The 12,469-nt window shown below is 43.7% G+C and overlaps 1 protein-coding gene across 6 annotated transcripts in view; it reads right to left on the minus strand.

Moving 5' to 3' along the window:
* The window catches only part of meis2a (Meis homeobox 2a), a 78,142-nt gene that overhangs the window by 17,454 nt on the left and 48,219 nt on the right, over positions 1-12,469 (minus strand). For all 6 annotated transcript variants that reach the window (XM_006798438.3, XM_006798440.3, XM_006798441.3 and 3 more), the window contains exon 10: positions 6,978-7,054. In XM_006798438.3, coding sequence (XP_006798501.1) covers positions 6,978-7,054 — 77 coding nt within the window. The remainder of the gene's footprint in view (positions 1-6,977; positions 7,055-12,469) is intronic.

Genomic DNA, 12,469 nt, shown 5'->3' on the forward strand with positions numbered 1-12,469 from the left:
CCTAATTCACATCACCACCAAGGCACACATAGCAGCACCCTGTGGCTAACACCAGCTCCGCTGGCTATCTCCCTCAGCAGATAAAACTAATTATTCCAAATCTACTCTGTCAGGTTGTCTGATCCTCTGGGGCCTCAGTTTAATTCTCTCTCTCCCTCTGTCTGTCTCTCTCCCTGTGTGTCATTGGTTCGCTCTCAGTCATAAGCCACAAAAAGACCAAGAATCTGCGCCAGATGACCTCCCAAGTAAAAACATAAACAGAGCGACTAGCCATAAAAACACATATAGCATCACAACAGCTGAAGTGCATGACTTTCTTTGTGAAACCAGACTATTCAACATAACTGCCAAAATTTAAGTTCGATTTTTAAAAAAAAGACGCACAACACAATAAAAATCAGGGATCGAGCCTTGCGCTCTGAGCAACTTTGAAAAATCACAATTATTGCATGACATCATCCAGCATACAATCCAAGGGACTTATGCACCTATTCAAATGCTTAGTCCCTCTGTTGGCACTTGATGTTGGCACCCATGTCAGGCTTTAGAGCTAAATAACAGGCCAATATGCCAGGCTTTCCAGCAGCACACCCTGAAAGCTTGTGGAGAAACTATTCGTCCCAATGAGCTCTAAAGGCAAATGAAAGCTCATAAACAGAGACTCGACTGTATAGACTTTGCATTTTATCTTTCAGCAGTTTCCCCCTTTTATGAGCCAGGGATCTCTATAACAGGGGGGAGAAAGGGAGGGATAAGCAGGATGGGAGGATGGCAGAAAGAGAAGAAGAATAAGAATGAGGTAGAGGTTGGGAGAGTGAGATAGAGGAGTGCTGGGGTCACAAATCTTGCTGCTATTCTAGTACGTGACATCTTCGCTCGTTTGCGGCTGCTCATTAACAAACAATACTGCTGTGAAATTGGTTTAATGACAAAGTAATAAAATTGCTATTCTGCTCACAGATGGCCTCAGGCGCAGGGAGATTCTAGCAGGCTTACTGTGGCTGCCCGTGTGCATTAAGCTGCTTGTTCATGAAAACAGCATCCTACACTTTCTTTCTCACTATCATCAACCCTTTTTTTCTTTTTAAGTTCTTTCTCTTCTTACAAATGAAATAAATTAACCTACTTTCCTGCCTTGTTTTCTCCTTGAATTCTCCCTCTCCCACATTCTCACCCTCTTTCTCTCTCTCTAGTGGATTCTCTTCCTCGCTCTTTCTCTCTCTTTCTCTCGATCTCTCCCCAGTTCTCACCCCTAGTACAGAAATTACCATCTTAAAATAAAAAAAGGGGGCCTGCCCACGCAAACGCAGCTCGACTTCATTTCAAAAGCAGAGCCCTTGTTATTAAACGACCCACCAATAAAAACCAAGCCGTTGAGGAATAAAAGAGCCAAAAGGAGCAGAGAAGTACAAAGACCTCCCTCCTCCCATCTCTCTCTAATGCTTTCTCTGTAATGCCTCTTTTAGCTCTTTGCTGCTCTATCTTGCCTGGTCTGGCTTCGTTCTTCTTGCATGCCGTCTGCGCTTTGGAGAATCTTGAGCTTGCAACAAGTTAAAAAAGGAATTCGTTTTTGTGCACGATCAGCCGACATTGCCAGTTTTTGTTAAAGTACCACCTGTTTTCCATAACTCATACAGAGGTGGGCACTGGGTTGCTCCATAGCCTCGTTGGGTGTCCATACCATGCTACGAGTAAGCGTGCCCCCAGTGCCTGATAAAAATGTTAGTGAGCCCTGTTAATCACAGTGAGAATTTCAGCAGGGCTAATGTACTCACATATACTGTGAGAGCACGGTGGCACACATTAGTGTCAGCTGTTTAAGACTCCCATGGCTTAAACTGTGAGTAAAGCATGTGTCTAGATTGTGCAGTTAACAGATATTTGGCTCTGTAACAACCGCTGAACAAAATGAAAAAGAAAATGAAACCTGCTACGAAAAAAGAGCCCGTTCGGTTCTAATCTTGCCAATAGTGAGAATATGTTTTTCTAAATGTGTTTCTTCCTCCAAAACAGATGAAACAGGATTATTATTATTACAGCATCAAGAAAGCAGCCAGATCAAATGAACTTAGCGGGTAGAGGGTGTTGGTGGGGGGGATGGCACTTGGGATCCAACAACAGAGTCAATTCTGCTAATTAACTGCCAATTAGCGGTCCCTAAATGAGAGGGATCATGATGCCTGTGTTGGCAGCACCCCGATAGTCTCTCTTTTTAGTTAGACACACATATACACTCATGCTTGCACACACAGATACACCAGAGAGAGAGAGACACACACACACACACGCAGCCACAACCTCTCCACACTCTGGCTGTATATTTAGAAAGCCAGGGGCATGAGATGGCCACTGCTGGGAGTCCCTGGTTGCAGCCAAAAAAAGGCATGACATTTCCATCTGGGTCAAAGTTAGACAGATAACCAACAACTTCAGTCAACTAGCCCACCAATGTTGTAGAAAAGAAGAGATAGAAAAGTAGGGAGTGGGCAGTGAGCAGAGTACGGGGTGGGGGTTGGGGGGACCTCAAAAGCCTCTGTGTGAGATTCATGAGACGTAAATACTTATAAAGAATGTGGAAAAACAGGCGGCTAGGCCAGTTTCATAACTTTATGTTACATTTGGAAAATATTAGTTATTATTTTGCATTTCATAATGGGCGTCGCTGCCAAACCAGAGAATCATAAAATCGTATAAAATCGTAAAAGGCTGTGTTGCTAAGTGTCTCTTTGGCCCAAGAAAGGAGGATGGAAAATGCTTTCTAAGTGGAGGAACAAATTTGCTTTTGCTTTTTCTCTTTCGTGTTTTCAGACACCACAAACAAATGTTAACATTTTGCACATGAACCTTCAGTGCAGCCACTTTGTATCGCCTCCGAGTGATTTAAAGTCTGTAAAATCTAGAGGTGATCCAGGATGAGTTGATCTGAATGGGAATGGGGAACCTGCTGTGAAGAGAGCTACAGATCAGTCGGTTTAGAGCCATCTAAATTCAGGTTATCTGCATGCTGTGCCACAGCAGAGCGCAATCGGGGGTCATAATCAGGATTCTATATACATAGGCTAAAGTTCAAAAGGCATATGATTGTAATGACTTTTGATTTTTTATTTGCTTATTTATTTAATATATTTTTTATTTTATTTGTGGCATTCTTTCAAGATCCTGTTTCAGTCCTGTTTAGCTTATTTCCCCAGTGCACCTGCCTGCTCAGTCACTCGACATATGAATGACATTGGTCGCCTTCCTTCTGTTCTTAAAACAGAGTAATTAAACATATTATTGCTAATACAGTACATGTACAGTTATATGTTGGCGACTGTTCAAGGTCAAAAAAAAAAAGAGAAAACAATCAGTGCACCACACTCCACACTGAACTGCCACAGAGATTGAGCCTATTTCATCTCCTCAGTGGGCACAGGCTGCTTGGCGCCGTTGTCTGGCGGATATCCTTCCCTTATCATGTGACCTGTGCTCCGACAGGGGGCAAAGGTTGGCTGCGATCCGCCTCTGTGTCTTAATAACTCACTCATTGTATTCCTTTCTGCCGCTAATTGGAGCCTCTCCTCACTGCGTGTGTGTTTGTGTGTCTGTGCATGTAGTCCCCCCTGGGCTGTAGAGAGGAGGCAGACAAGTAAAAATAGAGTGTGGCTTAGTGCCCTCTTTATTGTTATTAGTGGTCCAGTGGCACAGCAGTCAGTTATCATCGATGCCAACAAATGACATATTCACTCTCTGATTTGTTCTGCACCCCCACCCCCACCCGACTGCAACCCAACCCCCCCCCTCACTCAGCCATGGAAATGACCAACTGGCTGCCTGCGAGATGAGGGAATAATGACGGGCCGATTTCCTTCCTTTTTTTAGATGCCATTTCTTTCAGTCATCTGTCATCGGCGTCATCTCTCAGGCCCATGTAATAACCCTGTGTGTGTAGTTACATGCCGCCTGTGTGAGCGCGCGCGTACCCGTTGCTGCTGTGGTAAATAACGGCAGGATAGTCGGTGTGTGTGTGTTTATGGCAGAGAGCGAGGGCACATCGTGCTGGGTGTGATGCTGAGACATGAAAGGATTCGGTCAGGCTCCATTTAGTTCAGAATGATAGCAGGACACTGGGAGCTGCTGAGGAAGGCAAATCTGCCGCCAGACACTGTAAACTTCTAAATGCTTCTTTAGCTTATGAACACCTGTCTGCCATTTCACCTACTGCGCTATCCCAGAATGCCATGTGTGACATGGCCCTCACCTTTTCCTGCAATCTTAAACAAATGCAATTACATATCAGACCACTCCCACGTTCTCTTAGCATGACGCCTGCTGTCTCAAATGTAAGCAGGGCAAACAAAACCCCACACTATCTAATGGTCAACTAATGGTGTCCTGACACACTGTATACTCATACACATCTCTGAAGTTCCCATTAGTAATAATGCACATACAAACACACCTTTGAACGCAGGGGAAACTATTAACAGGATAATCAAGTCTTTCCTCTCATAAGCTCAACACCAGAGCAATGAGATTGTGGACTTTAACCCTTTCCTTTGCCCTTATTAACATCAAACAGCTGATGGCGTGTGGGCTACAAACAGGTGAGGCTGTTTTCTAATTATATATTCTAGAGTTAGACTCCGCCGGAGTATCAGAGTGTGGCGCTGAGACAAAAGGGTTTAAACCAGTTGAGTTTTGCTTTCTGCCTGCACAGGTGAGCTCCAGGTAAATGTAAAGCTAGGTGTCATTTGGAGGGGATGGTGCTGGGAGGTTTGATGGGGCAAAAGGGGAGAGAGTGAGATGCACTGTCTATTGACTATCACACAGTGCACCGTTGTGCCCTCGCTGGGCTGCGATTGTGCCGGCGGACAAAGCCCTGATTCAGCACATCCTTTCCCCGAGGGAGAGCTCTGGAAACCGAAGACGGCGGCCATCCCCTCCCTATTCCCCCCAATCGTCCTTTGCTTCTTTTCCCCCCTGTCTGTCGCTATCTCTCTCTCTCTCCCTCTCTCTGGTCAGTAACATGGCAGAAACCACGCATCAAAGGGAATAACAGAACAATGCAAGGGACCAGCCAGGAATTTGAGGGGGTTTTTTTGAAACAGGAATTTCATATGGCTAAGTTCTGTCATATCTGGGGTGAATGATCTGAGCAGCCACTGGACCAAATATCAAAGGGAAAAACAAAAAGGTCAGACATTTAACTATAACTCGCTACCTAGCCTGGATAGTAAAAAGTGGAAAACTTCTGCACCCTCTTCTCACCTTTCCCTTACTGTAACATAGCCAGTAACGTGGCAGAGTCACCCAGGCCTCCCGACATCAGCCGGGATGCACCGGATACACTAATGGACTCCAAGCCTCTTCAGTAACTGGTATGTATTTTATAAGAGGCCTGGTGTAAAGTTAATACAGCTCTGTGATCATCTGTGATTATGCATCTGTGTGCGTATGCTCAAGGATGTTACACAGTGCAAGATGCTTTCAGACCAAATGGATGGCTTGAATTTCATGGCCAATGAGAAGGCAGGGACTCGTCTCAGATCTATCTCTGTCTATGTCTCTGTCTATTTCTCTCTCCTCCCAGGTTAGCAGAGTATTTCTGCATTAATCACCATGACACAGGCAAGGCAACTCAATTTTCTGCTCCTGTAGGTAAGGTGCATGGCGTCCCGAAACGGTGGCACGAGGCATGAAACAGGCAAGCGGGGGCTAATCTTTGGTTACTAGTGTAATTGAAATGCTATCCACACTGTAGGGTGCATTAAAGTCTGATAACACCGGTTCCTGTGGCCAATTTAAGTAGCTTGACTTCCCCTGGCTAGAAGGGAATAAAGCAAAGGGTGAGAAAGAAGGGGAGAGAAAGAGAGAGGGAGTGAGCGAGAGAGAGAGAAACGAAGGAGACAGAGTATGTCAGATAGTGGGGGGGAGCACGAGGGAGGGGGCTGATAGATAAGGCCGACAAACCAGGCTAATTCTCCAGGCATGTTTCTCATTGTGATCCAGGAAAAATGAGAAAAAAATGAATCACAGAACCAAAAAATCAATTGACCCTCGGGTGGCTTGTCAGGCTGCGAGTCTGATAAACCTAAAAGCTTCGTTAATGTCAGCCTGCCTGTACCCAACAGATAGAGCACTTTGTAAATGAACCCGCTTTGATAAATATATTAAGGAAAGCTGTGAATAAAAGGCACAGACTTGTCATTTGTAAATAGAACCCCCGCTACATGGAATTAGAATGATAAAATGGGGTTCCATATAATTAAGTTTGTGTAAGACCTGAAATCCGTGCAAATACCTTCCCGGAATTTTGAAAGGAAGCTGTCAGTTCAATTAATCTGAACATCACCCTGAGAATGTACTGAACAAAATTAAGCTGCAGATAAAACCTGGGCTAGTATTTTGATAAGTAATTCCTGTATCATTTCTTTGCTTCTGTGATCATTTTATTTAATCCACCACCCCCAGTTATGTGCTAAGCCATCTACAAAGGCCCTGCTGGCCAGGCCACCAAAACCTTAATCCACCATATAGCTGGTGTAAAATGGGGAGGGGGTGGAAAGGCAGTTTTGCCTTTTGTGGGGGCACCAGTGGCGGTGGTAGGTATGGTTTTGGATGAAGGGGTGGGGTGGGTGTGGGGGCTGTAGGGGTAGCTTATGATCAGCGCCTGTCTCCCTTAAATATATCCCAGTGAATACATGTGCATCAAACCACAAAGACCACTGACTTAGCCGCGGAACACTTTACAGATAACACCGGAACATCCTGGTAGCTTACATATAATAATGTTACAAAGGTTGTCTGTGTGTATGTCTATGTGTGAACCTCTGCATGTGTCTGTACGCGATGGGGAGGGATGTACATAAACGGTTTTCACACTTTAGGAGCATTAGCCGTCTTGGCTGATGGGGAGAGGGAGGCGAAGGCTTTTGAAAATAAAAGGCAGAGCGATGCTGGTGGTGGAGATAGGGCAAGCGGAAATCTTGACTCACCAGTTGTTTACTTGCAAGATGGTGAGGCCCGTGTCTTGGGCTAGCTGCTTCTTCTGCTCTTCAGAAGGGTATGGGTGCTGCAGGAGCAAGCAGAGAGAGAGAAACAAACACATACATGAGCCTCTTTGACATACAGATTAGCATAAATATCCATGCATGTAAGCACTCGTATAGCGAAGCGCTGGAAAACGAACGCGTGCTTCGAGTCAAGTTCATGGCTGTTGCTTATTATTGTATCTATTCAATATGTTCCTGTGTTTGTTGCATTGTGTAACTTAAGACTGGACCTTCTCATGACCTCCACCCAATGCCGCCTCTTGCACATTATAGACATTCACATCATACACGTGTCCACACCCACGCATACACACACACACACACACACAGAGTTTAGTGCAAAACCTGTAGGAGCTGGCCAAACAAGTTTGTCAACACTGTCACCAGTGATAACCCCCATTCTTTATCCCCACCCTGCCTACACAAAAACAACATATAGCACACCTCCAGAAAGAAAAGACACTTATGACCATACACACTTTGACAAACATGACTTTCCAGTAGGCCTAAGCCATATATTGTGGTGTCTGAGAATCCTTTTATAACATACCAGCACAGCAACAGATTGAGTGGGTGAAGATTTGTGGAGAATACATTTATCTTTCCTTGAATGTCTGACATGTATCCCGGTGGTGGCTCTTTCATAGAGAGCAGCTGAAAAGAGACTAATGCTAAAAGAAGAGAATGCTGTGAAATGTGCTCCACAGATATGCCAAGATTTTTACCTGAAAATGTAATTCTCCAACAAGGTCTGCAATGATACTATTTGTGTCAGGTCCAATCTAGAGAACATTGGCTGATATAAATGGCAGACCTTGGGCTGCCTTGCTCCCCCTGGGCCTGCTATGAAGCATGACAAAACAACAGTGATCGCTGGTGACAGATGTCTTTAAGGGCCAGATTAGGAGTCGGGGCGCACGCAAACGAAACAAATGAGACACTATGTGTTTCATTCAGCCGCTGTAAACAGAAAGCATGCATGCACACAGGCACGTGCAAACAGAAATGCAAATAGACAGATGAAAATTATTCATAGACCTGACACCTACAAATCAAAACACACACACACAAATCCTTTTTGAGGTGATGTTTATAACTCCCCCTCCCCAAAAAAAGAAAAATACCTTAAATCTTCAAAACTTTAATTTGATTGTTTCAGTTCCTTTCCGGGTATATGCTCATTGAGCACATTTCACAGCTGGCAATGTATGCCCAGCTCGTGTTAATTGAATTGAATTTTAACTTGAAATGATAGCAGTTGCTCAAGAAGCATTTTCTCATTTACCGCTGTAATAATTTATATGAGAAGTCATATCAGCAGAGAAGGAGATTCCTCCTTTCAGGTAGCCCTGCCTGTTTAAATGTAGTCTGTTTTAATTAAAGAAGGGATGAAAAAATGGTTTGAGGAATGTGCACAATTAATAACAAACAAGGCTGAGATTGGACAAATAATGACTCCCGGCTGCAGAGGGGGATTAATCTGATTTGTACTTGTGTACTTAGTCCCTTTTAATATGCTAAAATCATTAACAAAGGAAAGATGATAATGCTTGCATAGAAATACATTTTTTGATTGCCAGGTGTTGACATTTCCTTGGCTACCGGAGACAGAGTTGCTAAGGTATTGCGTGTGTGTGTGTGTGTGTGTGTGTGTGTGTGTGTGTGTGTGTGTGTATGTGTATGCACATTTGCGTGTGTCTCTGTGTAAACATTTTCAATAGAAGCCACAGGGTGCGCAAGATACAAGCTGCGCAAGATACAATATATATATATATATATATATCCTTTTTTTTAATCCATTTTTCCTTTTAAGTATATACTATATAAACCTTGAGTATGCAAATGCGCCCAAAAACCTACACAAGTAGAGAGCTGGCTAAAGATGATGTTGTATGGAAGTGTGGAGATAGGAGCAGCCTAAATTGGAAATGGGAGTGGGTCATTTACATTGTATTAAGGCTTCCTCAGCCTCTCAGCCCCAGACCCGGTCATCAATCGCCTACTGTCAGCCAGAGCGCGCTCTAGCCTGGTGATAAATACGCTGGCCAGCGGCACGGCTCGTCCAACAGCCACCACGTAATGAATGGTTTGAACAAACAAGAAAGATGTCTCATCAAGGAGAGTGGGGATGTTAAAGCCCCCCTCGCACACAAAACCCCTGAGTAAGGAGATTTACTCTGACCGCATAGACAAGAAAAAAAAAAAATCCTATTTCGTTCAGCTCATACCTCTTCCCCTCCTTACTTATACCTCCCTGTGTCAGATGATCACCCCCTGCAATCTTAATACTTGTAAGTATTCGCCCATAGGCACTGCTGAGCGTACACACAGAGAAACAAATCTAAACGCAAACAGACTGCAACATACAAACAGCGTGAGTACATAATCAGTCTCTTCTCTTCATCTCTGCTCGGCATTCTTTGTCTTGCATTTGTTGCTGACCCTCCATGCCCGACATATGTGTGATTTTTTTATGAATTAGAATGCAAACCAGACCTGGCGACACACACACACACACAGACACACACACAAACATACACACACAGACATGAGAAACAAGCTGACAGGGTGGGCCTAGTGGTTACAAGTCTGGAGTAGCTGTGAAATTGGAGAATGGTTGATTGTTAACCGCCACAAAAAAATACATATATGTATACATATATATATATATATATGGCAAAATCTTGAATGCAAATTGATTGGAAAAAAAAAGTCCACTGTGTATCTTCCTGGAGATGTCCCTCTCTACCATCAGGGGACGTATGACATGAGTATTTAATGGAAGAAACACAAACACAGTGGAAGATCAAAGATGGTATTGATAACCTCCCCACTGGCTTTGGAACCACTCAATATGTTCAGTTACAAACACCACAGCCAATATCCTTAAAAGAAGATTGACCACAAAATGTAAAGCAGTCTATAAATAATTAGAGGCAGACATGAGCAGTTTCAATTTGTTGTCCCGGCAGCGCGAGTCTCGGATCGAAACAACCCCGTTAATTATTCTGAAACCTGTTAATGGAACAGGGCACATTATCCTGATGGGCACATGTTGTCTAGCTCCTGCAGTCTGACCTTAAAAAAAAACCCCACTCAGACAAACATCAACACAAACACCGATGCATACGCAGGTGAACCACATTCTGTCTTTTGCTAAGAATTGTGCTGTGCCTGTACTTCTGTGTGTGTGTGTGTGTGTGTGTGTGTCTGTGACCGACTGCTGGCTAAATTACAGGGTTTGATGTGCTCTGTGCTCTCTGATAGTGCTGGATGTAATGGCCCCTGTGGTTGCTGAACATTACAAGCTGAGGTAGCTCTAGCATCTGCTGCGTACGGTCCTTGACCCCACCCCACCCTCACTCCCACCATCACCACCCGACTGAATCCAGCTTAGCAGCTTGGCATTTCATTGTATGCAATAACCACATCTACCGCTGGACCTGTCTTAACTTGACACCACACCTTTTGCACACCTATCTACTCATCCAACATCCAGTTTGTCATATATCACTTTTGTGCTCTCCTGACACCTATATGCACCCATCATCAAATCCCGCGGCCCGGTCATTATCCCGGCTGTTCCGTACAACCCCCACCACTTTTCCTGCTCTGCGGCTCCCACTCTTCCCCCTGAACCTGCAGCTCCTTGCATGAGCTGCAGTTGGACCCCATTGATGAATTACATCATCAGTGTGTGACATGAGTTATAGAGGCAGGTCACAAGGTTACAGTGGCTTGCAAACCAATTCCATGCTAATGACTCACAGGAAATCAAAGGCCATTGGCTGTTTACCCTCAGTGCAATGACAACACAAAGAATATACTCGGGATCAATGGGGTGATTTAGCTTAACCTCTTTTTGATTTTCATGGTAACTTTAATTAATTTTAAAAAAAGCATTTGCTGCACAGATACAGAACTTTTTCATGTGTTGGAGCCACTGGTGGACTTTATTGTGACTCTTCTGTATCTAAATTTACGGAAATATTGCATCTCAATATTTCCTTTCATATACGCCTTCCACACACTGATTGGAATCATATTTGTTTTTAATCAAAGTGACTGGAGGATGTTAATAATATTCACTGTCAGAAATAAACGCAATCAAATATAGGAATGACATTTTAATATGGATTCAGCATTGAGCTGGAGTAAGATTGGCACATTTTAAATATCAAGTTGGCGCTGTTAATAATGTTACAATTGGCTTCTTTGACAAATGACAATGAGATTGAATGCATATCAGCATTACTGAGAGATCAAACAGATATGACAAATAAATCCAGTTGGAGTTTTTGAATCCTCGCGAGTGTTTACTATGCACACAGCCTACCTAATGTTTGGCTTTTTAGTCGCAGGTTTCTGACAGGTTTTGTGATTTATATTGAAAAATACAGTTAATTACGTCCATCTGTAGACATCAAATGGACGGGCACATGACAGTTAAAAAGTGAAGTGTGTTCTATTTCTGAGAAATCAACTTTTCAAATTTGTCTGAATAAATGCAAAAAAATATTTGTGGTTGAATTTGGTAATAGTGAGTAGAAATTTGCAAGAAATTTGCAATTGGTAAATAATCCAGCTTTACTATTTAAAAGATCAGTTTTATTTATGTAACTGGTTCTAAATAACTGATGTTTTTAAAGGACTCTGAAGTAAGAATGGCAAACTTGGGTATACATATGTGGGACTTTTGAAAGTTAAAAAAATGCTGTTGTCCTTCCCTACGTTCAAGCTCATCTCCAACTTTCTCTACTCTGTTCTCTCTTTCTCCCTGTCTTTGTGTGATTTGGGGGAAATGGAGGTGGGAGGCAGTTGAGGGTTATTTGGGTGTTTGCTTTATTTCACTGGGAACTACACTGCTTCCTGACAACAGTCTGAAAACAGGCAAGAATGCCACATGACTCAATGACTCAACCCTGCTGGTTTCCCTTTCTCTCTCGCTCTTGCTCTCACTCGACTACACACACAGGGATACTGCCAGCTTATAAACAGAACTCACATGACGCCAAACAACAAACCGCACGCACTGCATGCCAACCTCTGATAACAGCAAATAAAAGTACATCCATATCTACACCTCATACGATCTGCATTCAGAACATACCACTACACTTGTCTTGCTCTCGTTGCAAACTCCAAAGCTTCCACAGTAAGTATAAGGGCTCTCAGTGGACTGCCCTCTGACAGTAAAACAGTGATGATTGCAAATACAAGGTGGACTGGTGAGGCCTGCGGCATCTATTATAGAGCAAAAGGGCCCCCAGTCTGTCTGTCTGCCTCTCTGACTGGCTGGCTGGTTGGCAGTGTATCAGTACTACTACTGCTGTTGCTGCCACGGCCCCCCACAACAATCGCTGGCTGGGCTCCTGAAGCCAGCTCCTGGACCTCTGCCAGCAGCCTGTTTGCTCTACACCATTAATTTATGTTCA

This window comes from Neolamprologus brichardi, chromosome 19 (assembly GCF_056152115.1).
Source record: "Neolamprologus brichardi isolate AB-2024 chromosome 19, ASM5615211v1, whole genome shotgun sequence".
Classification (NCBI taxonomy): Eukaryota; Metazoa; Chordata; class Actinopteri; order Cichliformes; family Cichlidae; genus Neolamprologus; species Neolamprologus brichardi.